This window comes from Echinococcus granulosus (assembly GCF_000524195.1).
Source record: "Echinococcus granulosus chromosome Unknown EG_S00046, whole genome shotgun sequence".
Lineage (NCBI taxonomy): Eukaryota > Metazoa > Platyhelminthes > Cestoda > Cyclophyllidea > Taeniidae > Echinococcus > Echinococcus granulosus.
Genome location: NW_020170426.1, coordinates 103,985 through 130,672, shown reverse-complemented (window position 1 = coordinate 130,672; position 26,688 = coordinate 103,985). Strand labels below are relative to the sequence as shown.

At 42.3% G+C, this 26,688-nt stretch overlaps 1 protein-coding gene across 1 annotated transcript; it reads right to left on the bottom strand. All coding sequences in view use genetic code 11, as the record gives it.

Annotated features, from left to right (window-relative positions):
* Positions 1–35: 35 nt before the first annotated feature.
* Positions 36–26,688, bottom strand: EGR_05790 (Inositol hexakisphosphate and diphosphoinositol-pentakisphosphate kinase; the record flags this gene model as incomplete). Its single annotated transcript, XM_024495039.1, has 16 exons — positions 36–309; positions 340–407; positions 2,125–2,540; positions 2,616–2,765; positions 3,179–3,214; positions 3,756–4,049; positions 5,013–5,055; positions 5,761–7,239; positions 8,477–8,587; positions 11,652–11,874; positions 14,005–14,129; positions 16,056–16,993; positions 20,454–20,560; positions 22,680–23,341; positions 25,934–26,155; positions 26,257–26,688. The coding sequence occupies 16 exons, from the start codon at positions 26,686–26,688 to the stop codon at positions 36–38; spliced, it is 5,580 nt and encodes a 1,859-aa protein (XP_024350502.1).

Genomic DNA, 26,688 nt, shown 5'->3' with positions numbered 1-26,688 from the left:
AACAAAAAGTCCATGGGGAGTTGCATGCAAGGAGTTTATTTCCTTTGCTGGCGATTAACATCCCAAAGAAAGTGCTTCCCCGTTCTGCGCACTGCATCTTTGACTAATCGTCGGTCTTCGAGCCACTTCCTCTTCACAGTGGCAGGGTCGTCAACTTTGAAGTACTCGCTCCCCGCGTTGGTGTTTGAAAAGAATGACTTTCCCAGACTTTGGTGCTTTTCTTCAGTATGTAAGGGTGTCTGAGCGTCTAGCTCTTGCCAATCTTTTGCTTGCTCAGAGATTGCAAAATCAAACGTAAAAGGCTTATCTCTAAAGCAAGTCAAATCAGGCCCAACTTACTCCTCTTTGCTGTGCGTCATTCTGTAAGCAGACCAGAACTGACACCGCTCAGTTTCAATAACAATGGTCTAAAAGGAATCTCGTAAAACAAGTTCGTGTCCAAAAACTCGTACATCATTGCGAATATTCCTAATGCAAAATAAAACCAAATATGCTAAAGCAGTTATGCTTGTAAAGTCTCAAAAAGGCATGAATTTTCTAATCATTCTAATGCCGTACAAATACTCTTTTTATTTATTGTTGGACCTGCTTGCCCATATGCAACCTTCGGGAGAGAAGAGTTTAGTGAACACAAATTTAATTACGGAACAGTTATTACCAACCTGAGCTAGCAACACCCTACGAAATCCGCTTCTACTTCCAAGGAAATAGGGCTAAGGAGAAAGAGATGAGAACCTAACTTATTACTTTATATTTTGTTTTAAATTAACCTGTAAGTCTTTGAGAACAACGCCGCCTGTTTAGTCTTGAAATTATTTTGGACAAATATGCGAATATAATAAGTTTGAGGACTCAGACTTCATCAAATAAATAATATAACAAGTAGCTTTCAGGTATTCTGTTGGGCTATATTTGCAGAAACTTTTTCACTTACGTATCTTGTCACATATTTTTAGCCGATTCACTTAATTCTCAAATTTACCCAAAGACACTTATTAGCAATATAGCACAACCACTTTTTTCTGCAGAATAGCTAAGTTTAGTTATTCCATAGCTTAGTTGACTCAATGATAAGAATTTCAAAAGAAATATTTAATACGACGATAGTTTATCCCTCGGTAGTGGTGAGACGCCATTTTTGGACTTTTGAATTTGCCTTCTTGTACCACGCTGGGTGGGCTGGCCTTAGGACAATGCCAGTAACCCAAACACCTTCTCTGTACTGAATATATATTCTACCCGAGTATTGTGTCTCATTCCATCTTCAGGGCAGTCTCGGGACGCTACAACATACATCAAATTTTCTACCAAAAATGCTTGCAGTGAGTTACTGTACTCAGAGCATTTACCGAAACAGTAATTGAGCATCCTAACCTTGAATAATGGCTTGTGCTGTCGTATCTCTCCGAAGAGGAGGGAAGGCATAATGCCAAAGAAGAAAATGCTTTTTTAAAGCCTAATGGAGCCCGGAACCACTGGCGTGTTCCGGGGCCCATGTCACTCGGCTGACCTACTGTAGCGGATCCCCTCACCTGCCCACTACCAAAACTGAGAGTAAAACAATCAACTTATTACACTGCAGAACTTTGATAGGTTGTCCAATTTGGGCACTTAAGCCTTCGCGGATAGTACTTTAACTAGGCGGCATAGACTCCGGACCATGGCAGTGGCTCCTCAGGCCCTGCATGTTAGTAATATTTTTCGCCAGGCTACTATGACTTCTCACAACTTTAGGTTATGCGGGTCCACATTCAAGGCAGTAACCATACAACCAATGGTCAAATCATCTGCTTCAAGAACCTGCTCACATAAACTAAAAAGCCTTTATCGGTTTCGAATCAGATAAAGGAAATGGATGAAAGACAATCACACACATCTCACTTAAGAATGACATTTATTTTGAGCTTTTCTCATTATATGACAGGCGCAAGAAGTAGCCGAGCCAGGCTTTGCATGCAAATCCCAAGTAGCCTTCCCTTCGCATTTTCAGTTTTTGTGATAAAAGCACAAGCACACATATACACACGTACACATTCACAGGGCAATAAAAAAGGTGACAAGATTAAAAAAGAAGAGCATGGCCTAATTTCCTTCCTCAGATGGGCAGCTGGCCGCTTTAATCACTGTAACCGTCGGAGCGGCAGTTGCGAACTCTCCTGGCTCCGAAACGGACCGCCTGTTTCCCGTATGAGCACCACAAGACGTTGAGGTGTTGGACGTGGATGACGAAGAAGAGGCTGTATCTCGCCTCGCCTCGATGTCCGCGGAGGCTGCGGTGAGAGCGTATCGACCGCGTGTTGCCTCCGAGTTTGTCTTGCCGACCTGTTCTGTGGACGAGACAGAGCTGAGCCCTCCACCACCACCCCCAGTTGAAGAGAGACAAGGCGAGGTGAAAGGGGAAGGGAATTTAGTGGTTGTCAAGCGGGTGAAGAAACTCTCCAATTGATGCAAAGTCATGGCGTTGTGCAATGTCTCCAGTGGGTAGATCTCCGGGACACTTGGTGCACTGGGAACCATAAGGTCTGCTGGATTTTGGGGAGCTGCGCGCAATATGGAAAAAGAACTCATTGACTGTTTGAACTACCAATACCAACAACTTCTGAAAAGACGCGTACTTTCAGTCTGAGATTGGCCATCACTGTCGGAGCAATTAAGCAGCTGGACGAGGTCAGGCACGCTGCTTGAGTACGTGTCCCGTGATCCACGAATCACTGCGGTGCTGATGAGCCCGCGGTGACGCCTACTGCAGCAGGGTGAGTTTGTACCTGGTGTTGAGAGACAAAAGAGCCAAGTCTTAAATGGACACAATAGTAGAGTGTCCACATACGCGGTTAAGGTGGTACCCTGAAACGAATTTAGTTCTGATATAAAAAAATACCAGGAACCGTATCAGCGTTTTCCCCTCCTACGCCTTCACTAAAACGCCTCTTGGTGACATGAAGCACATTTCACTTGCATGCAGTATCTACCACAGACACCGAGACGTGCTTCGGGTAGGAGGACGAGCATAGGCTACCTATTATCAAACTTCTAAAACAGGATTGGTAAAAAAGTGTTTCTGATAGCATTCTCCACTATTTTGCGGTTCAGGCTGGGAAAGACACTTTTGATTCATTTGGTGTAGGTTCAAGTGTATGGACGCATAATTCAAAATTTTAAAACGAAATAAACAAATTACCACATGAGTCTTTGCCAAGAGGGCACTGCTGGAGTTCTAAAAGGAAAACGGAGGACTGTAAGAGATGAATAATTACTGGTGTGAAAAGACTAAAATGACTTCTACACGCTACTGAATTGATTTCAGCAAGTGAAGCGGGTCATCGGACACGGCTTCGCCCAGTTAGATAGAGAGCAATTAATTCAGCGAGAAACGCCTCAACTTTGGTCAAAATCAACGCGTCTTTACGCATTAACAGATTCCTTCCGAGTAATGAGATCATCGAAGATATTGGAATGATAGGCGCAGGAAAGCGATCCAGTTTTAAAGGCCACTAATGCCCCCTCTATTCACTCATTTGATCACCATAAATTGCCAGGGCACATAGTTGTAACTGGAATGAGGCAATATTTTTCCTTTTCGGTAACTACTTTAAGCATACATTCCAGATATTTAAGATAATTCAGATGCAAGTGAATTACGTTTGTGAATTACTGTTGGTATTATTACCTAGCCGTATCGGCGATTTCAGTAGTATCGTTAGTAAAATTGAGTTGATTTCTATCAACAAATTAGTAGTGATTGAAGCAAATCTCACCCTTGAAATCAATTTGCATCTGGTAGTTCGGGTAAGTGAGAGCATTTAACTCCTTCGTGTCCAGGCCATTGACGTCGTGATGCAAGGAGTTCGTAGAGCCGTCCCTCGAATTATCTGATGGTGCTTCCACGTGCAGTGTCTTGGAAACCGAGTTCCTCATCTTGACTGGCATATCCTCCACCTCTGCCCTCCCTTCTGTTGCACTTTCCGAAGGCCTCCGCGCCATCATTGGGTTATCTTCCATGTGAGTCGATGGAAGACCGTCTAGTTTCCCCTTTGATGGTGTCACTTGATCTGCTGAATGGCAAGGCAAACAAAGGATGCGAGAAATCATGCACCACATCTTTTACAATCGTGCTGGTGTACTGTCAGCTACACAGTCTTCCATGATCCAATCCCCATCGCAGTGCTCTGGGATTCTGTTAATTATTCCAGTCCTTCCACACGCTAGTAAGTAAGTCTATTCGGACGCCAAACTAGAGGCAGCTTTGGCGAGCCCAGCGTAGACTATCAGTTTGACTTTTGTCCATTATTCCAATTCTAGGAAGTAGCGAAATGAGACCCAACGCAAACGATTCAAAGGTGTCAGTTACGGAGCTGTTCTGGATTTTAATGAAAAGAGTACGCGGGCCCCTCACTCTCCCCAATTTGCACCAACGTTACAGAGAAATGGACGCCTCCATGTCCCAGCCCTTCCATTCAAAGATTTGAGCATTGTGCCCGTGCTATGAAATACTGAAAATAGTTTAAAGAGAAGAGCGAACAGGACTGAAACGCCAATGAAGCAGAGAGGAGGAGGAGGGAGGGGGGGGGCAGCGCCTAGGTTTATATTACTTATCGTGTTAAGTGGCTCGGCTATTCGGCAAATATCTTAATAAAGAACGATCAACCTACGAGATGTGTTGGAGCGTTAGTTGACAAAACCTACAAGTCATGATCATTGTATTTTGAAGTGTTCCCACGGTGACGAAAAATCATCTTTGATGTCGCGTCTAACCTGCCTGATTACTGAGGAGGAAAACCAACTAAGACAAGTGTCTGAGACAACGTTTAAAAAAGGAAATGATGTGATATTTGTTTCAACTTTGTAAACTGCCAATTGAGTCCCTCCAGTCCTCCAAGTTTTGACGTCAAGCTGATGACATGCTATCTTCAGTGACTAATCCAGACATCAAATCATATTCATCGAACCGTAGTAACATAGTGGCATAAAATATTTCAGATAAAAGCTAAAAAGGCGTCGTAGTAATTGCTTACTTGAGCCTCGATGATTGGCATGACAAGAGGGTACCTTTGGAATCTGTAAGAAGAATAGGAAGAATTATGCAGGCAAGCGATCCTACAGGAGGCTTGTGCAGGCTAATCAAGAGCCAAAATAACAGGCAGCATGTGTTCCATATGCTTCACTTGAACTGACTGTCTGCAGGCACAGTCGTCTGGAGGTGGTGTGCAAGGGCAGGGCGATGGAATACAAAGATGAGTCAAGCTAAAAACTATAGATGTGCGCATTATCACTCCAATGGAGGTACAGAGAAGCACTGGCATTGGTTCAATTTAAACAGGGCATTCTGGCCTCTCACTGTTTATCATTTACTAAAACTCATGCATGAAACCTCTATTTATGAATCGCTGAAATGCCAATTCAGCATATTATCTTCATGTTGCTCTCACGAATGGTCTCAATTCACTCGTATACTGTTGTAATAGCCGACACAGCATAGTAACTACGAGAAGCACTTGGGTCGGTGTTTGAAAGAAGACGGCAAGTACAGTCACCTGGAATTCGACGACCTATGTCGAAGCCCTCACAACATTATTTTTTGAGAATTTTGCTCCATGCAGCCGACTTTGAAAGCATGCTATGGTGAGAAATAATACCGAACCATTCTTGACCAATAATGTAAGCAATCATACAACCACGCATTTCAAGCACAGCAGGATCAGTGTTAGCTGCTCAAGTTGAAGCAGCACCAAAGGAAGTTTGTAAAAACCACAGCTATCCTACCGCCGAGGCACAAGCATCGGCCTTGAGATAGTCAGCCGCAGAGAGGATAGGCTTATAGTCAGCTGGTTTGAGGGAACCCCGATGCTCCTGTCGTTCCACCCCCACCTCTCCAGTCTCTTCTTCATCCCCTTGCGACTCTACTTTGCTCCATTTGGCCTTCTCAATTTGATCAAAGTACTCCATCAACCACTGGGCCACCGGCGCGCCGTGATTAAACAACTCCTGTGCCCTATCTGGTTTCACTGAGTCCAATGAAGTGTAGACCTGTGTTACTGTCGTCGAAGCCTCATCGGCTCCCTCCCCTCCCTCTTCACCTCCTTCTCTTCCACTACTACCACCGCCGCCGCTCTCCACTCCAATACCAGAAGATTTCTTTTGAAGAGGACAGAATTCAGGTGGTTGGTCTCCAAAACTCATACGTCGTGAGATGGGTGTGGTGACACTAGGGGGTGAAGAGATACCATTCCGACAGCGCCATTTCACTGGGGAACCCGGAGTTGTTGCCGAAGAGTGTCTTGATTTTTCTACTTTTGATGATGGTGGTGAGTTCAGTGGCGGCGATGACTTCTGACTGGCTAAGGGAGTAGCAACAGCCAGATCAAGCGTAGAGTGAGATGTAGAAACTTCTGATTCACCTGTTGTTGCAACACCATCGTCATCCAGGTCGACAGAACCAGTGAACCACGATAGACTTTGTGGATTTCCAGAAGTTGCTGGTTTTATTGCCGAAGACTCTAGTGAGGAGGTGACAGTGAATCTGCCATGCGTCTGTGATAAATGCTCTGAGGTGGGTCTCGATGAAGGCTGAGAAGCATTTCCTCCATCCGAATTAAGTGCGCGTTGAAGGGGTTTGCGCAGTGTGGTAAGAGTTTTTTCATGCCACGTCGAGTTGCCCTCACTTTGTAGGAGAGATGGTGTGACGACATGCTCTACCATAGGCCCTGTACTCACGGAACGCTCAGAACCACGTTTGAAGTTGATCTGATGTCGACGATGCACCTTTCGCATGTTATCCAGCCACAACTCTTGCATTCTTGATCGGTGCCCGATCACCGCATCCTGATTCACGACATCGGCGTAACAGAGACCGGACACACTTTCTTTGGGGCGGTAGATGGCAGAGGTTTGTCGCGAGAATCGTTGGCTTTTCCGGTGCTTTTCGTAGCGCGATTTACTAGAGACCTTGCCGACGGCAGAGGTGGTGTTAGTAGTAGTGGTAGCAAGGGGTTCAGAAATCCTGCCAACTTCTTGAAGATCAGAGGGGAGTGAACGATCAATCGAGAGGCTGTGACAGCTGGTCACCGTCGCCTTGCCTGTGAACTGATCGTGGGCGGAGAAGACGATTTTGCGAGAGGAGAGTGCAGGGGGTGAGTGGATTGGGGTTACGTCGACACCGGCATGCTCACTTGCCGAGTCAAAACTCGTCTCAGCAAGGGAGGTGGAGCTACTAAGCAGGCTGGTTTGCGAACAACAACCGTTCTGGTTCCATGCGTGGAAGTTAGCGGTATGAGTGCAAATGTTTGAACAAACAATGGAGAAAGAGGATGTTAAATCAAGTAAAGCAAAGCAGAACATGCAATTTCAGTAAGTTTTTTTAAATAGGGGGAGGAGGAGAAATGATGGAGGAAAGGGAGGGAGGGGGGGAGGGAGGGAGGAGAAAGAGAAAAAGGAAAAGTGATTAATTTCGAGGGAGATTAATATTCTTAGTAGGTTACACAGACTCTGTTTAAGTGGTTCTATGCTGGTTTGATTTTACGCGAAAAAAAACTGACAATTAATTGAAAAATGTGTGTTAAAAGTGGCCTTTAAAGTAACAATCACTTGGGCGGCAGTTAAAAACACGAAATCTCCAACAAATAACCAGTTAATACATTCGCTTGTCAGGATGTTGGAGGAGAATGTAACGTAATCCAGAATATCGGGAATGTATTTCACTGGTTTGAACTTAGCCATATCCGTCACATATACGTGACGCCGGTAGTGATTGCATTAATGCTGAAGAACACAAAGCAAATATACATCTCTTCGCCATCTATATCAGACTCCATTCAAATTGCCTTCTTTTTGCCACGAAAAAGTAGCACAGACCAATTTCTCAATGCTCCCATTTTGGTCAGTTGATTAATGATGTGGAATCCTTCAAAAGTGATTGGTCAAGAGGAGCAAAATCATTTCCCTGCTATTCCACAATTATATTGGTCCATGATATTGAAGGATTAAAATTAACAAAACATGATGCAGAGAGAAATACGGTTTTGATGCACTGGGGAACGGTGATAGGAAAAGTGAAATCGTTTGAACATCACAATTTTCGAGGATACTAGAACGAAGGTTCGAACTTAAAAACTACCTTCTTGATAAAAACGAAGTATTGAAAAGTCAGATTTCTTGATATCAAACAAGCTAACATAAAAATTGAGCGTAGGTATTGTAGGGTGACAATGTCAAGTGACCCAACAAGCAGCCCTATTCAGCAGCCGTAAATTACGCCAACTCACAAAGTTGATAGACTTTTTTGAAAAAGACACACAAAACTGAAGATCTAGAATGCATAGACCTAGTTCGCAAATAATTCATCCACTTTGTGATGAAAGTTGTAGAGTGACGAATTTTCGGTGGAGAATTAGACTCCAGTTTGACGTAAAATTATCACCATGTGGTAAATTTTGACCATATCTTAATACAAGAAAAGGCCAAACAATGAGAGGAGACTAACCTCCCGTCGACCGGGTCTGAAACCAGAGCCAGCAGGCAAATCTCGACAGAGGGCATGCGCTCCAGGACTGAAGTGCAATTCCACATGGAATTTCTTCTCGGTTTTAGGTTCCTACAGAAGGAGAAGGAGAAAGACAGTTACTTTCTAGCACTTTCGTTATTCCTTACATTTAGCAAATGATCACATAAGGGCACTCGTAACATTCAAGCTAGAGTACTAGGTGTCTCTTCCGGTTATATTTAAAAATAAAATTCAGAGGTCAGTTATAATCGGGAGTCTTTCTTCGCGTCAAATACGGTACACACCCTGCTGATAATGAAGTAAAGGGGGCGAAGAAGGAGAAAATTAATTGATTGACCACTTTGGATTGACATTAAGTCCCACTTTTTGCGAAGTGTGTTGAAAGTTGATACATATAACTCCTATAAAATGTTTTCAACAACTCGAGGGTGTTCAAGCAAATGTAACCACATGACACTACGGGGATGAATAATTGCCTGTTGCCTGATGTGCTTGAATGCAATAAAGTTCGGAAGTAGGAATGGAGCAAGGACCATCCACTCGCCATCTTGTCAAAGCGAGTGAAGAGGTTCGAGTGAACACTCTTGTTTAAAAGCTTTTGAGTTGAAATTAATGGCGAAAGAGGAAGTTGTTAAATTGCTGAATTATTTATTACCGTCGAAGGAGTGGGCGACTTCTTAAAAATTTAAGGTACTCTTGCAGTCAATGTGGAAAGCCATCGCACTTTCACACAAAAAAGATGAGAAGACTTGTTATATTTTAAGGGTTTTTAAATAGATAAAAGATGAGGCTTAATTTGAAAGTGAAACGTGTCTTCATTTCCTATTAACAATAGAAAAAGGTGAAGAAAATACTTGATCGGACCCCCCTATGACAGAAAAAGTGTGAGTCACACAGAAATGGAGTGGTAAAATAAACCTTTATATAGATTGATCATATTACTGACCCATATAATGATAAGATAAGAGATAACAACGCGAAGGTAGCTTCAAGTATAAGGCAATGCGCCAATACATCAATGTGGAACTCTTTGCTGTATTCCACCTGTCCTGAAGCTTCATCATGACAGGTGGATGAAAGGAATCGGATTTAATAGGATTCTGATAAAAATGTAGAACTAGACTCCTCATCAAATTTAACGTATAGCAATTGGAAAAGGTATGAAATACATAACTGAATCAGAAATGGATGGATAGGTAGATGCGAGGTGGAAGGATGGATGCTCAATTATTCAAGGATGCATCAAATAAACTTTAGAAGTCTATTCCTATGCTGTTATTGACCCTATAATTCCAGATCGAGTTATAAAGGTTGACTTTCAGTAGTATTTTTAAATGAGTGATGGAACAACTGATTTACATGTACATCAAGTGGGAAAGGAAGGTCTTGAAAGCTAATGGAACTAATTGGACCATGCCCGTACTGACTAACAAATGTTTTTAGCCTTTCACAAGATTTCATCAGAAAATACTGTGATTCAAAATGAAAAAGTGTAGTAAAGGACAAATGAAGTTATAAGAGGGGAGTTAATCCATTCAGATGTGACTAAATGTAGGATGCTCAAAATAACCCATTTGGAGAATGCAGATGTTCATGGATCAGCTGGTGGAAAAAAAGCACAAGATGACCCTCTAGCATAGAATCTGCAGAAATCATTTGTCAAGTGCATTACAATAAAAGATGGTACATGAGCTTTACATTGAAAATGCAGACAAGCTTTAACCTATTCGCTGCCAGCATAACAAACATCGTGACGCGTCGATTATCTGGACGTGGAGTCACAGACATGTAACATGGCTTGTGTCATACAGATGTCACCATGGCGCGCATGGCACAAGTGCACCAAATCGCTAACGGTTGGGTGGAGTTTAAAACTACAGCAGAAATAATGAGAAATCTGAGCATTGGAGGTCGATCACGTTGATTGACAGTCGACGAGGACGCATTGTTGTTGCGCCTCCCCTCTGCAATAAAATCCTTTGAAGTGATCAGTAACATCCACCTGACACGCACGCCCAGCTAAACTCAAGCCTTTCAAGAATTGGAGCATGAGTGGATCAAACAATCATATTTTCGAAAATGGCTGTTTCTTATTCTCATAGTGATGAAGAAGAATTTGTACTCCCAAAACGCATCCTCTGGGTACTACAGCCTCTCCTCTTCGATATGGTTGACGTGTGAATTTTGCAGCAATCTTCACATCAAGATAATGAATAATTAAACTGCGAGGGCAATCAGTCGGTATAACAAAAGTGATCCTGTGATCTACATCAACAAGACCAAATACGACCCTCCTGCAGAAGGCACTTTGTCGAAATGTCATACCAATCCTGGAGAGGTCATATTTAGCCTACTTTAAATGCACCTTGGGTTAGTAAGATCATAAAACTGAGTGGAGAAGAATAAAAGTACAGTGGAAACGAATTTCTCCCAAAATTAGAAGGACGACACAAAATGCTTAACATTAAAGATGTCAAAACTGAGACCGGATGATGGCTTTTTTGAACAGACACAAACAACTTCCATTGAATTGAAAGTTTACCACTCTGGTCAAGTAGTATCGGGAATGGAGTACATCGTGCATCCATGTGTGTGACCAATGTGGGAGAATAATCACAAGAGGCTTGCAGAGCCTCTCGAGGTGATTCGCCCTCCGCAACGTTGTTTCATAGCCTTACATACACCATCAACACTACACTTATGAGAATACTCTCGCCGTCCTGAAGACTTATGGTAAAGCTACCACCAGAGGCCTGCCCCTTATGTCGGATTTAGAGACAACACGAACGCTGAAATAACAGTGCTGTCTTTTCTCAGTCAACAGTTGATACAGAAGTCCCACGTTTTATATTGTTCCGCACGCGAGTCCTTCCAATTAGCTGCTGTTCAGATTAACAGCAGGAGGAATGAGAAGTGCTGAAGTCAATCTTAAAACGTCGAATGCGAATACGAGTGAAAACAGTGAGCTAGCAGATTTCGTCGGGATGTATAAACAAATAATGCGATGACGTGAATTCGTCTTGGTTACCCTTTATTACAGGTGTGAAAAAGGGTGGATATTAAATTGCATAACTAATTCTTAGACTGTGTATTATCAACTCCACAACTTGGAAGATAAAAAAGGTTAAAAAAGTAGTATCAACGTTGTACTGACCACAGTAGGATCCTCGTAGATCATAATGACTACTTGGGAGAGGTAGTTGAGCTCAGGTACAGTGCTCACATAGTCCATCGCTCGCTTCCACTGCTCATCCGTGGCCGCATCTGCCAGACCGCCGTGCTCCAGACACGTCAGGATGGAATGAAGGTGACTCTCGCTCGTAAAGTACAACCGGGTACGCACAAAACGCTCTGGTGACGCGACACCCTTTGAATAGCTGCGTGGGAAAGATGATGAGGATGAGTAAAAACCTACAGCCGTCCTTCCTACTATAGGAATGACGAATTAGTAACCTGGACATCGGGTTGAAAGCCTCAATTCCATTCGACAGCTTGGTGAATGTGTGATAATTTAGAGGTAGAAAAAGAAACTCTGCCAAACCACGTGATGCTTCAGTCTGACATTTGGTGAAAGGAACCTAACATGAATGGAAAAAGAACTAGTCTTTTCCGTCATATTAACCATCAAGCACGAAGATGATCGGATTGCATCGCTCGAGGTGAATATAAAATAAGGCCATACGACCTCAGCCAAAAAAATCTCAAGTTGAAATAAGTAGGCCCACCTATCAAGTGCATACAGAACTGATAAATGTGCCAAACAAGGTGTCGGAAAGTCATCTGGGAACGCGTTGTGGCTACTCACTTTACAATACATGATATATATTTAGATGTCGCAGACGGTTGTCAAACCCTAGATCATAAGATTAGCGTAAGGCATGCTTTTGAGTTGCAACAGGACTCGTCTCCTTTGTAAACATCCTACTTGGTCAAGAGTAGATTTTTCAAAAACTTATTCCCCACTCATAAAATCCCTCTTTGATGGAAACCAAGAGATGGCTTCCTTAAAGTCATCACTTTGAGGAATAGTATCAGGGGAATTGGGAGAATGGTGACAAAGTTGGAGTAGTATCATCCTCCCCTCTCCCATCCCACCTAAAATCGGGTGGTGTAAGGTCTTGCATCACCTTATACACCTTCCTCTCGTATCACATGGCGCTGGGTAGACGGATCTAAGCCGAAATCGGTGTTGTTTGACCTCCAGCAAGAAAACGATTTTGTCCATAGTGCACCGCATAAAGCACAGTGGGGATGATGTGGTGCATACTTTAAGTGTAGAGATGACCTGTAAAATGTCCATTTTCCTGGGGAAAGTTGCAATGCAATTTCCGCTTCCTATCACAGAAAGTAGGTCAGCGAACAATCTACAGTGGAGAGGAGAGGAAGGAAAGGACAGACTGGCAGTCCTTCAAGTTTATTGTCATCTGTTTCTGTATGAGGCATCCATTTGGCTAGGAGCCTCCACATCAAGTATTTCCTCTTTATTGTAATGCATCCATATTTGAATGATTCATAATCAAAATCAAATTGTTTGAGCTATTTCAAAGTGGTAACTTCTGCTTCCGCGTACCTCACACTTTCCAAATGGTATGGAACAAAGGTGGTGAGGAGCTAGTCTCTGTAGCATCTTTAAAAGCCAGCTAAAAACTCAATTCACAGTAGACAGGCTTCAAAATAAGTGAGAAGCACTAGAGAATGACACCGTCAGACTGCCGCGGGTAAAAAAACGCCAACATTTTATAACACCTCAAGGACCGCTACACCATAAACCGTACAAACTTGATACTATGAACGATCTTTTGTCCTTAAACAGCTAGCTTACCTCGAAAATACATTTCTGTCAACTTTGCACTCATTACTAAAAACATAATGTACATAGCCTTTTCAAATAAGGAGGTGATTTGCTGTTCATTTTAAAGAGTATTATCGGCTCAAAAATGTTGGAAAAACTGTCAAAGTAAATGAACACTGGAGACTCCTCCTGCCTGGCTGAATCAAAATACATCAATGAATTCATAAGACAGTGGTCAAATGTTGATCATAGACAGCTCCCACGAATACACCGTTATAATATCTCCTTACTTAATCTGCGTGTTCATTACGATAAAATGAAGTTGATCGGAGGGTGAATGGATGAGTACAGGACTGATGAAGAAACAGAGCAAAATGGAAGAAAATATTGTCCGACGACAGATGAATCGGCTATGCACAAATGGACCATTCCATAAGGAGCATACAATTCAAGGGTGAAGGGAGCTAGTATAGGTAGATTATATCCATAGTATCCTACAAAAATTCATAGATCAGTGAGAACTGGAATGAGGATTTGTGGATGAACACGAAGATAGATGGATGAACGAATAAGTAACTGCGTGAATTGACCAGGCCATGGATAGATGAATCCACGATGGATGAATAAATTCTGTGCCATTGGATGGGCAGATCAAGGATGGATAGATGGATGAACAGTTTCGTTAATGGACAGATAAGTGCAAAATGAGACTCACCCAGCATGTAGACGTGTACATTCGTCTACGTCAGTGTAACGAGCATCTGAGAGAATTTTACGCAAAAGAGGCGTACAAATGCGCTGACTTATCACTAGCTTCTCCTCCTTCGTGATGCCGTATTCCTATAAGAGCAAGAAACAAAAAAGACAGAAAATAAGATTAAAATGAAGAGACGCTTCACTCGCGAGTTTAGCTGACTCTAGGTAATACCCAATTAAAAGTGGGGCTTATCCGACTGGAGGAGTTGTTAACAATAGCTGTCTTTAGTAAATCGACAGGGCAGTATGGAAGATGAGGCTGGGGCAGTACCTTCCTTCTCTCAATTCCAAGTAAAATGCAGGTCTTGCCATAGATAAATCTCGCGGCAGTATAGTCTACGAAATCTCGCATCATCTTGTAAGAAGACAACTTTCTCCCTCTGATTCACCAGTGCTAGTTATTTCTCAAGAAGAAATTCCTCTTTTACATCCTCAAATTGTATTAAGTGGATTAATGTAAACTGGGATTGTTCTCTCGCCTTCAGCAAGTAAACACAAATGCGCACACACTAAGCAAGCATAGTTCTGTGGAGATAAAGTGGTGCGTACATTGGAAGTATGAGGTGGGTAGTGAGAGGATTGCATACTTGTTTATCACTACAAGTCAGTCAGTCATTCATCGACCTAAAAGCACAGGGTTTTATAATACATGTGAAAGAAGTGAAGGATAAAATGATTGCTTTTGAAGTCTATGGTTATTAGCTCCTGCTGCACGTGGATAGATTTCACGACTTTTCCCTCCCAATTCACATAAATGCAAACCAATTGTTTCCTCACTCATACAAGCATAGCAAAATTTTTATTCGACTGGCTAATCTCAAGTGCAATTCTTTGTTATTAGCAAAAGTGGACAATTTCTCCTCCCTAACCCAATGCATTACGAGAATTGAGGATACATTCCGCTGTAAAACAAATTTGACTAGGACAGGCCAGCTTCCGTGCCATCTTTCAAACTGGGTCAATCAGACTGGCTCAAATCACACGCATCAGGTAAGTTTAACTAACAGTTAATGATGTGAAAGTAGCAGAGAGCACAAAGGGAGTCCAGTACCGATAGGTTGACTTTTGCCCATACCTAGGATTGATGCAATGCAAACCAATGCGCACATTTTACAAGTGCCTACAAGTTAAAGCAAGTCACTGATTGCAGCGACTTTACACCACAGCCCACATGAGTTTTTTCAGTTGCCTTATAATCACGCAGAATTAAAAAAGATGGTACACAAATGGAAGGAATCTATGACGATAAAATGATAAAACTGACCTATATAACGTTTTTTGTTACAGGTATTGTACTTTTCAGACAAATTCATCTACGAAATGGGCTATTTCTTACTTTGGAGCACTGCCCATCAATATTCTATACTTAGTAGAAGACTAATCAGTGGGAGCCCTACAAATGAGGCTCAAATTAAGGTGGAGGAGGCTGCAGAGAGGAAAATGGCCAAATTTACAAACGGCTACTTATACCCTTAGTAGTCCAGCCTCCTAGATTTCTACACTCCACTATCTCTTCAAGGGCAGCAGTTAGACATGTCCAACACCTTATATCACTCGCAAAGAAGACTTGTGACTGAATGAATCTACTATTTAATGAAAGAAACATATGGTATGGACATGAGACTTATGACAAAAGAGTCACGACAACCGAATCAATTTTTCTAGGTCCCGACCCGTGATCGGTAGCAGAGAGAGATCTTGTCCTTAAAGAGGCGAAATTGTCCATAAAGGCATTACCCAAATAGACACCAAGACAGCAGCAAAATGTCAAAAAGTGGGAAAACTAAAGCCAGAAAATACAATTGCCTTCAATCCCAGGCAATGCTTCAAAAGTACTGTATGAATATATCCAGTCCACTAACAGACGGCACTACTATTAGATCAGGGAACTTCGTTTACAAAAATTCATCACGTGATCCTTTTTCTCACCGCATTTTAGCAACTTGTGCATATTTTAACGATAAAGCGAAAGATAAATAGGTCTACTGGAAGATAGAAGGTGGCCCTTACCTGCGGAACGACAATATCAGCAAGCGCCCGTGCCAGGCTGAAGAAATCCAACATCTCTGACTCAATTAAAATGCCAGGATTGTGTTGAATATCATACTTGATATTATCATAAATGTCCGGCAGCTTTGAGACATCGTAATCCCCATTGTGGGAACGGAAGTCCTTCACCAACTTGCCCCACCGCCGTAGCAACAAGTCCCAGGACTCATTATGATAGAGGTTTATCTTCTCCCGCTCCCGTAGATTTGCTGTTAGCATTGCGACGCGGTTTGCCAGTCGCTGGACGTAGCCAAATAGTTTGGCACAGGCTTCTGTCGGATTGCCTACATAATCCATGGCATTGAGGAGAGATTTAGCTCCCGTAGGAGCTAGCGCCTGCCGATGCTCCTCACCCCATACGCCTTTGTAGGACATAACTTTCTTAATCCGCTTTTTCACCATCTGTTGGTACTGATGGCAATCGTTGTCATTGTCCAACAGTCCGTTGGTATTAGCACTCTTTACCATCTGCACCAGAATAGGGGGCAATTCCCCTTCCAGGGCGAGAAAGCCCTTGGCGAAAGCAGCAGCAGTCATTTGGACACGACCTTCGTCGGAGGCGTAGATTTTCAGATCGTGACGGTAGGTGGAATGCAGTCGAAGAAGTCCGAGGCCAGGGTTCTTGCCATAATTGCCGTCCCCGCCGGGGTAGATACAACGAAAGGCGCGGCCCAATTGCTCCGCTTGCTGCCGACCAGCTGCGGTGAGCTCACCGCCCCATTTGACCACTAGGAGGATGCAAGGCTCGCTATCACCTGCAGTGCCAGTGGCAGTGGAGGTCGACTGGCCACCTTCAAGGACACCACTGACTTCGCCACTCCCTTTTTCGGTGTTGGAATTAGCAGTAGTGCTTGTCGCAGCGCTAGATGCTGAGCTCTTATCGTCTGCTCCATTCTTGTCTGCAACACAAAACCAACTTTTACACCATCTTCAAAACACTTGAGCTTTCAAACTTCAACCGATGAGATCTCGCTGCTGAGAACCTGTTGGTAGGTGTGTTAAGAAACTCAAACTAAGTTATTGGATAAAAGCGTTTTCAGAAAAAAAAGAGTAAGTTAATGTTGGTACATCCCAAAGTAGTGCTGTGTAATAAGCGTTTCCCAGGGCGAGGTCCCGTTGTTATTCTTCCGGGACAATTTTATTTTTTTTGCTTGGTATGCATTAATGATTATGGCACAGCAGATGTTTCAGACGAATACTGAAGACAAATAGCATGTAAAATTTTTTACTAAACTGGGAATTTTAGCGTAGCATTCAAGTTTGAGAAAAAAGTACTGTTAGACTATCATCTAAATGCATTACGGAGCGACTAAAGTGTGGTAACCATTTTTCCCCTAATGGAATAAAAAGGTAAAGCGCTAGTGCTACCGTGTTTTCCCCGAAACTTAGTTAGATACCTCGATGCTAATGGGCTCAGGTCGGGTAGATATAAAGGCAAAAATGGTGGCTCATTTGGTGCTCCATGAGTTTGAGTATTTCGACTGCTTGTATTCACCCCGATCGTGTAAAGACGAAATAGAAAGCTATGCGGTGAAAATGACAAATTAATTGTCTAGACAGTTTAATGCATAACAGGAAAGTCACGAAATGCTTTGCGTGTCGTGAACGCGTAAAGGCTATTGGCGCGATTGATGCCTCAACCATTGCTAGGGCAAGGATGACATTCACTGTGGATGATATCTGAATCTGTGGAGTCAAGCCACCCACTGATCTCAGGTAATTACCCTAACTTCAAGTTCTGCATCTATGATAGAACTTAGGACAACTGAGCAGTGGGAATAAAAACATGGAGGGCCGTCAGGGAGCTTATATATGCATTTCGGGCCCAAGAGACAATCAGCAAATAAATCGCCACAATGAGGCTAGCTAGTGCGACCTAATGGAAAAGCTCTATCAAAGTGTCAAAAGTCCACTTTTGGACTTCATTTGTCGCGATGGTAAATAAAATCGGGTAACCTTCGTTCTTTGCCCTCAACTTGACTCCAATACACAAAAACACCACTACGACAGCCGACGGCGTTCAAGACAAGACGGCGAGTTATACTATCGAAGTAAGACGAGAGTTGCAGCTAATCTGCGAATCCGCTTCCATGACGATAGTGTGAAGCTTCACTCCGAGCCCCTCCATATGCATATTGATAAAGTTCCCTCAGAGCCTACAAAAGGTGACGTCTTCAGTGACTACAATGCCACATCACCAAAGCCTCGGATAAACGATTAGTACCAAAGGGCAGTCAAACTCTATGATGGACACATTTTAGTTATAAACTACTCCTGGTAAATGGCGATATTTTAAGTTTTAATCTTTACGAAAATAGAAAACAACTAATCTCCCTTCGAAATTTATATGAAATGGAACCAACGCTTGTTTCGTAGACGCCTGGATCATTTGCCTCACGATAAAAAAACATAGCTGAAAACTACTTCGCATCTGTCGTACACGCGATGACAATGATCGGTAGAATTTCTAAAAAAAGAAATTGCGAAAATTGTACTATCCACTAGCACTGCAAACCAGGAAGATAATTTGTGAAAAGCACTGTTTGTTAAACCGATAGAAAGGTGATAAACCGCAGCACGCAAGAAGTCACTACGGGAGTTGTACCAGGGGCATAAAACAAGTTCAAAGGTCACCCGCATGTACTTTTGGCACGGTGTTTCGTCATGACTGGAACCGTTGGAGAAAATGATGCGTTGAAAGTCTGATTGATGTCGAGTTACTGGCCAAGGTTTTGCTTAATTCGAACTGATACCACCTACATATCCACATTGGTGTCGTAACAATGGTGTTAATCAAACCTTGCTATCACGCATGATTTGAGGTGGATGCATGTGTCACGCAGACAACAGTTGTTTTAAGCTTAAAAATGCCAAAAAACTCGAGCTCAAATCAGGTGACTCAATTGTGATTAAGCTTGATAGTCGTTTGTTGCATGTCAACAAGCCACGGTTGTATGCATACTTTAACCACACCCCCATGAGGTGGCGCAAGTAACTTTTATCTACTAACACGCGAGTTATCTGTAGTTTTACTACGTTTGAGGTGAATGTAACAGTTATGAAGATAAATGCCACATTATGGCACATGTCATGAGCCAGTCCGCAAACCGTTAATCGGTGATAGCGCGAGCGTGCATAGAACAGGGTGTGACAATTAACGAAGTTGCTTGTATCACGAAGACATAAAGCCTCGACCCGCAGAAAGCTATTTCCATAGTAAGGTGGTAGGACTCTCGGCGGTAAGATATTTGAAGGGGTGTGCGTGTTTACAAAAACGATCGTGCATCTGTCAGTGATGATCCTAGTCATGATGCTTCTCTGACTCAGAGCACGGCAGTCAATTCCATCCTTATTTAGTGAAATTAATCAAGAGACGAAAGCAGTGTACGCAACACAATTAGTCACGAACATATGCCAAAAAGGGGCGGATTACAGCACCGATGGTGAAGTGAATCGGACTTTCCCAAAGTAGCTCAGCCGTGCTGAAAAACCTTTCTTTAACGTAGCTGGTTTGTAAGAATTAGCAAGGAAGGACTGTGTTGAAAAATAAATACTGTTTAACTTTAGTGCTCTCCACACAGGCTGCCAGTCACTTCAAGACCCATCTGCCCTATGACGTCTTCAGGGTTAGTGACAGCGCGGTGGTAGCTTTCGCTGATGCATCAAAGGCGCCTTAAATCTGAATGAGTTAGTTAATTACCAAGCGAAAACTCCGCAAAAGAAAAGTCTTTATTGTGTTTGGTCGAAGGAGCGGGGACTCATGGTAGAGAGCACATGAAATTCAAAGCGAGCTTTGGCAGTCAATCTAACTTCCAGTTCTATACTACTGAGTGAGTTTGGACTCGAACGGAGTTAAAGCTGTTCATAGAGAAACTATTTACAATGTGGAGTGGGGGTGAAGGCTAAAAACTGACACCTCCCCATGTCACAAGGACTGGAGAGAAAATACCAAATGGGTGCTTGACTAAAAAGGGTAAAGGAGGGAACAAAATTAAGATTAATCATCTTGGATTCGCCAAATGTTTACATTCTATTGAAAACCTTGCATATGTCCAAATATTTGCTGTAGAACGTCATTTAGTCTTATACAACTTGACCTCAACGTCTAATAGTAAACCTGCTAAGTTTGAACGACTCATGAGATCGAGAGACAACGACACTCAAACACATTACCAGAGAAAGTGTGACATTTTGCATAAAATGAACTAATTGAACGTCCCTGTAACGACCGACCCTACATATTCTGTACCAGAAAGGGCAAGTAAAGAGAGCACGACTAGAAGTGCGCTGGACTTTGAAGGATTAAAAGTTTTAAACGTGAAGGTAGAAAAGAAAGACAAAACCAAATTCATCCCTTACTGCCATCCTTCTTTTTGCCTGTATCACTCTGACGTCCATTGGGTTGATACTTGAGCTGAATCTTGCGATTGATGCCACTGAAGGAGCCGTACATCTCCAAGACGTATCTAAATAGGTGAAGGGAAGACACAAGTCGGTAGATGTTGTGCCCAGCATGTGAGCGAGTTAATCCAGAAACGCAGACCCAGGTAAACCCACTAATTTACATTAACACTACCCAAATAAAGCTGCAGTTCTTGAAAGTTCACTCAACGAATCTGTACATTACAGAAGTGTATGGGACTGCAAATAGTACATCCAAACCTGATTTTAAAAAGCTGGATTTATAAGTAATAAAGCATTATCAAGCATAGCTGATTGACGATCTATCAATGTTCCCCAAACCCATTTTCAAAGAAGCCGAGTCTCGTCAAATTTCTTTTATCTCGGCAGCAAAGCGTGCTGTCATTCGAGACGAGTAGGTCACATCAAGGAGAAAAAATCTATTTTTGATACGAATGAAGAATAATGTGATGTTAATGGCAGCAAAATTCGGTAGCGAATCATGCGAGCAATGAAACATTTTGTTAGGCCTATATCAAGTAGGAAAGGAAAGTCGTGAAGGCTGATGGACACAATTGAGTCTCATTAACATGAAGTACCAGGTGACAAATAAGCCGGAAAGACCATCGGCCTTTTTTTTACTTCCTTTCTAAACGTCCTAAAAGAAGCCGTGGACAGATTGTTTGCCCACTGACTGACTTGTGGTGGGAAACGGCTTTAGTTTTCCAGCAAGAGAAAATAGCGTTAGTTACTCTCAAACGATTCACGCATGACCGATCCCACACTCCAGAGACACCTACCACATGAATCTCACAAGACAGATTGCTTTGCGTGCGTGTGTGATGCACTGTAGATGCAATTATTCAGCAAGATTTATTCTCTTGCTGAAGACTAAACAGCAAGACAATGAGATACACAACTCGAAAGGCAGGCAAGAAAAATTCCTTCTTGGAGAACGACCAAGACTATAAATCGTGATGGCATGCACTATAGGACTGCAAAAATGTATCCATGAAATACACGCTTAAGGGTGGTAAGGCAAAACCACCCCTGATCTTCTTCTCCTCTAAATTTCCATTACACTTCCCCGAGTTATAATCGACCTTCCTTCCCATTGGGCAACCACATGGGGAATGGTTGGAAAATGAGAGATCAAAATGTAAATATCTAGGGTTAGACCTTAGTGCAGCTTCCAAAGACAAGATGTGCTAAGAAGGTGGAAGTGTCGACAACCTTTGATGATAGATTGCAATGGCGATGGCAAAACTGCCACGTGTAGATTGGCACCGAATATGCAATAGTTTATCCGCAAAATAATGCCAAATTAAATTCATTTGATCTTGTATTAAAAAGGTGAAAAGTTGAAGAGGTTTAACCATCTAAGTACGATCATAAAGCTACTTCATGCAAACCGGTATGATATGTGTGCCAGATAACTACAATAATGTGCAACTTTTAGCACCATGAGACGGTTTCTAGCTCGGAAAATTCTATAAAAAAAACTACCAAGTCACTTAAATTCCAATCCACCTTAATTTTGATGTCCAGCATTTGAGCACCTAACTGCCTATAACGTAAGCCTTCCCAGACTGGGCGTATAGTCAAATGTACAATTGTACTTTAATCACAGACTAATTTTACTCTGTATGCAGTAGAACACATTATTTTAACTATTATAAGTTTAACACATGAGGGAATAGTAATGGCGATGTCTGATATGTTTGAGTAGCAATAAAAGTGGGATGATTTCAAAACGGTAGAGGGAGCTCTTCAGAGCGCCTAGTCTGTACCCGATGAGCATCTCTAGCACCGATGATTGGTCTACGATACTGGTGGTGTAAATCTATGCTAATGTTGTACAGACCTCTGTGCATTAGCTATAGGAGTGCAACCATAACGTCTTCGGGGAGGCTAGGGAACTAGTGATAACAGAGGTAAACAAACTCACTCCTAAAGACCAACAATTGCGGTATTATTAACTGGGTTTTACACTTAAACGTTACAGAAGGGAGTTAAATGCCGTGATTGAATGAATCACAGAAGTCTATCAAAATTACGCCAACTTTGAGCCACTATCCTAAACTCGGGTCATTAGTTGATTAAAAGTGGTTAGCATCATGCAATTTACTAATGCAGTCTTTCTGCCTTTTGGGATGAAAATAATTTAAGCACAGGAGCATTTACCTGAGTTGCTCAAACTTGGCCTTCTTCTCTTCCAGTTCAGAGTTCTTCAGCTTCCCACTCTCTATGTCCTCGAGAATATTTCGCACAATATCAAGCACCTCCTGCAACTGTGTTGGTTTTTTCAATTTCAATTCCAGTGTCCTTCCTCCAGAATACTTGTTGAAGAGTTTAAAAAACCGATCATCCCTCACATCCATCTTCATCTTCTGTTTTGGCGTCCGGTCACCATGTCGGAAGACCGCGATGACACAACGCAACTCCATGATGGTTCCACAGGTCGTGGGGACGAGTGGAATATCGTCGTCTGGGCCAGGAGTGTTCCAAGGTCCTAAACCCGGTGGACAAAGACGTGGCGCAATCACACGAGTGATGAGGACTCCGAGGACGTGGCTGCAGTCGTCGTAATACTTGCGCGATGTCTTCACAAAGGAAAAACCGTTGACATCACAGACGTAGGACATGCCGTTGGCGCGGAGGAGATCAAAGCCGCAGATCTGCTGCTTTACTACCTTGGCCACCTTCTTAGCGATAATCTTCTCACGCGGCGTAAGGATCACAGGATAACGAATCTCCTTGCCTTCGCTGTCTCGCTCCACTTTACCGTCGAGGGCGGGCGATTTGCGAGCCTCAGCATGTGCGTAGTCATCGGCCACGGTGTACACCTACCGAAAACGGCATTAGCATTTGTGCATTCTCATTTATTCCACATAAGAAACCTGAACTTCAACTGTACTACCTCACTGAAATTTTGGACCTGACTAGTGTCTCCTTCAAAAAACGTGGTCACATTCCGCAATAGGTATCAACTGATCATCATCTAATCTAGCTCAGAAGAACTTAGGCAACTCCTATTTCCTAACAATATATTTGCAGTATAAGCTTTTCAATCTTAATATAGAAGCTCCAAATCAAGCACAGATCCATCAGTAATAATAGCAATGACTAAATTAGAGCTTCAATTATCCCTCCCCTTGCATTAATGTTCAAAGAGTGCGACAGCTATTGGTTCATATTTGCCGTAAACATTATCCCCCTTTTACCAACACCATGGGAACTTTGAGTCTAGTAAAAGAGGTAATTAGCTACCTCCCTAACTATAAACGTCATGCAACGAAGAATCTTTCATTAGTGTTAAAATCTGTCGCTTCTATTACAGAACTGGAACAAAATAACATGACTAAAAAACTTGTATGATCGCATTACACCATAGTCCCTTTTCTCACCGAGCTGAACCTCTCGACTGCAAAGTTTGAAGTATGATTGAGAGGGCACCCAAATTTAAGCAACTTCTCCCCAACAGATCACTTTATAGGATGTTCTAAGAGTGGAAAACATGGTAGACCTCTAGTTAACTTTCAGCTCCAGTATGGGAACTTCATACCTGACACAGACGATGAAATTGATCATTCCTAAATACCAGCAAATCTTCTATGTTTAAAAATTGATTTGAACCCCTGTCCATCCATTTATCAGCCTAAATGTTTCCCAAGATCTTGGAAATGAGGCAAAGTTAAAACCTCTATTTTAAAGTTACAAACACCTTTTCTGCAAAGATCCTAGGAGCAAAGATACCCCGCACTCAGACACTGGGAAGGTTACCAAGCTCAAAACCTAGGACTTTGTACTTTCGTATACAATCAGCATAAACCGGGTTTAAACAGCCATTGATTGCAATTATACAGCCCCATACTGTTGTTCACAGCAAACTAGGCATATGCATCTATAATAAAGCTATTCACAGCCGTAAAACATGTTCAGGAGCAAGCAGCGTACAAAAGTAAGTAGTATTACACATGAACGAAAACATTCACGAAAAGGCTAAGACAATATACATTATGTATATGCAGTGTATTCGTGCATAGGACCACTGGTTCATTATAAGCAGCGATGCACAAAAATAATAAAGTAAAATTATTTTTTTTTGCTGTATGAACAAATGATCTCATTATGGAACTTTGATTGCAGTGGATGAGTAGTAATACATCCGTAAAGGGATATCCATTTCAAACCTTTGCAGTGAGGTTTTGGCAGCATTATGGAAACAGATCAGCAGAACATAATCATAGCCAACTGAATGTATCACCAAAAAATGAGGTTTGAAAACATATCGATACGGTACTACTCGATCGAGGCATTGCGTCTTTCTTTTGTCAAATGGGCGGAGTCCCTACAAATATGAGCATCGAAACAGGCGAGGATGAAATAATCGTTTAGAAGTTGAATTTACATTTAGCCAGCCTTAAACGTTCAAAATGAGTTTCTCACAAAATTTGCCGTTTGATAATCACAAACGTTTGTGCTGTTCACAAATATGTTATACTCAGAACAAAAGCTAGCAGTGCGTTGCTTTAAAGTAGCGCCTTTCACCACTTTTCAAATTAGCTATTAAGTGTGATCAAGAAGACATTCCGTATTCACGCGGTAATACGCATGCATAAAAAGGCTAGTCTCAGCGTAGCACAACGTTCGAGCCTTTTTCTCTTTAGGGCTACATTCACCCCATTGGATATCGGCTTGGAACAATCATCAACTCTAAATCTAGATGCATTGAAGCAGTAAATGCATCGACCGTATTCTAGATTTATCAGGTAAGCTTGGAAATATACAGAGCAGCATACAGACGTGGATGATAATGCCATAATCACTGTAAAAAATGGTCACAAATTCTGTGGAAGTTGGTGTTCATTTGGCTCCGCGTAGGGATAGGAATGGTGATCCTTTAGATCCTTTCGAAAAGTGTGAAATACCAATGCTCCAAGACACAAATATCACTCCTATATTTCAACAAGTACAATTAAAGGTACACCTCTAATTCCTTACTCGAGCTGTCTTAGCTATTCCGAAATCCTTTTGTAACGAATACCCAAACAAAGGCACATTCTGTTTGACAGCCTCAACTAGTTTGTACAGGTGCAACAAAGTTGAACTTTGGCCCGTGGGTTATGTTGATAATAGAGGCTTTCCAAAGACAATCCTTCAAAAAGCTCGCCAAAAATTATGCAGTGAAAAAAGAGTGAACTCGACTCCAAAGTAAGTTTTACAGCAACTGCTTTTGCAAAATGAGGCGACATTCATACAAACGTGCATCATGCCTCAACCGTATTTGTGTATGCACGACACCAAAAATATTATTTCGCCCAGAACACAGAAATTTACACGTTTGTGAATCGCGACTAATCAAAGCCTTGCACAAAAAACAAAGGAATCTTTAAATATATCGAAACGTTTAGTTTGGATGTTACTAAACAGCTTACTTTGACATCAGTACCGTCAGTTGGCATAAATTCCTCATAGAGATAAGATCCTTCCGTACGGATTGTACTGATTTGGAAGTATTTACTGCTTCGATCGCCGACTTTGCGGAAAAGACGCTGACTACCACCCCCTGCACTGCTTGGAAAGTAGATGTATATGTTGTGATCCTCGGCATTCAAAGGTTTTTCAACAAATGGTTTGTGAAATATCTCACCATCTATCTGAAAACAAGAAAAGAACATAAAAAATATTCCCGGTTCAAATAGGTCCTACAGTATTCCGACCAGTTGGATGTAAAACTGGAATCTAAATGCACACTCACTTCAATAGCGTCATCGTGTTCGATAACATTGACGTGATTGCTAGGGTCCCCTCTTTCAACACAAGCGTAACGTGGGACTGGGATGCCCTCCATTTGTAAGCACTCGTAAACCTTTTTTCTGTCCATCAATACGTATTGAGCTTTTAGGTCATTCACCAAATAAGGCCTTCTTAACTCGGCGTAAGCAATTGCTTTCTGGAGGGGAAATCCGTCGGAGTAGAAGCTAATCAAGGCATCGCACAGGGGCCACGCTTCTATTGGTTGCCTTAAAATAACTTTTTCCTCGAAGACAATCACTTTGATATACTGAAATTTCTCTAAACGACGAAGAATCTCCTTCATCGGCTTTGATTTCGTTTTCTTCGCCATTGCACAAACACCAAGGATGATAAAAACTGACCCATCGTCACTCTGGTTTTCGACTATTGTCAT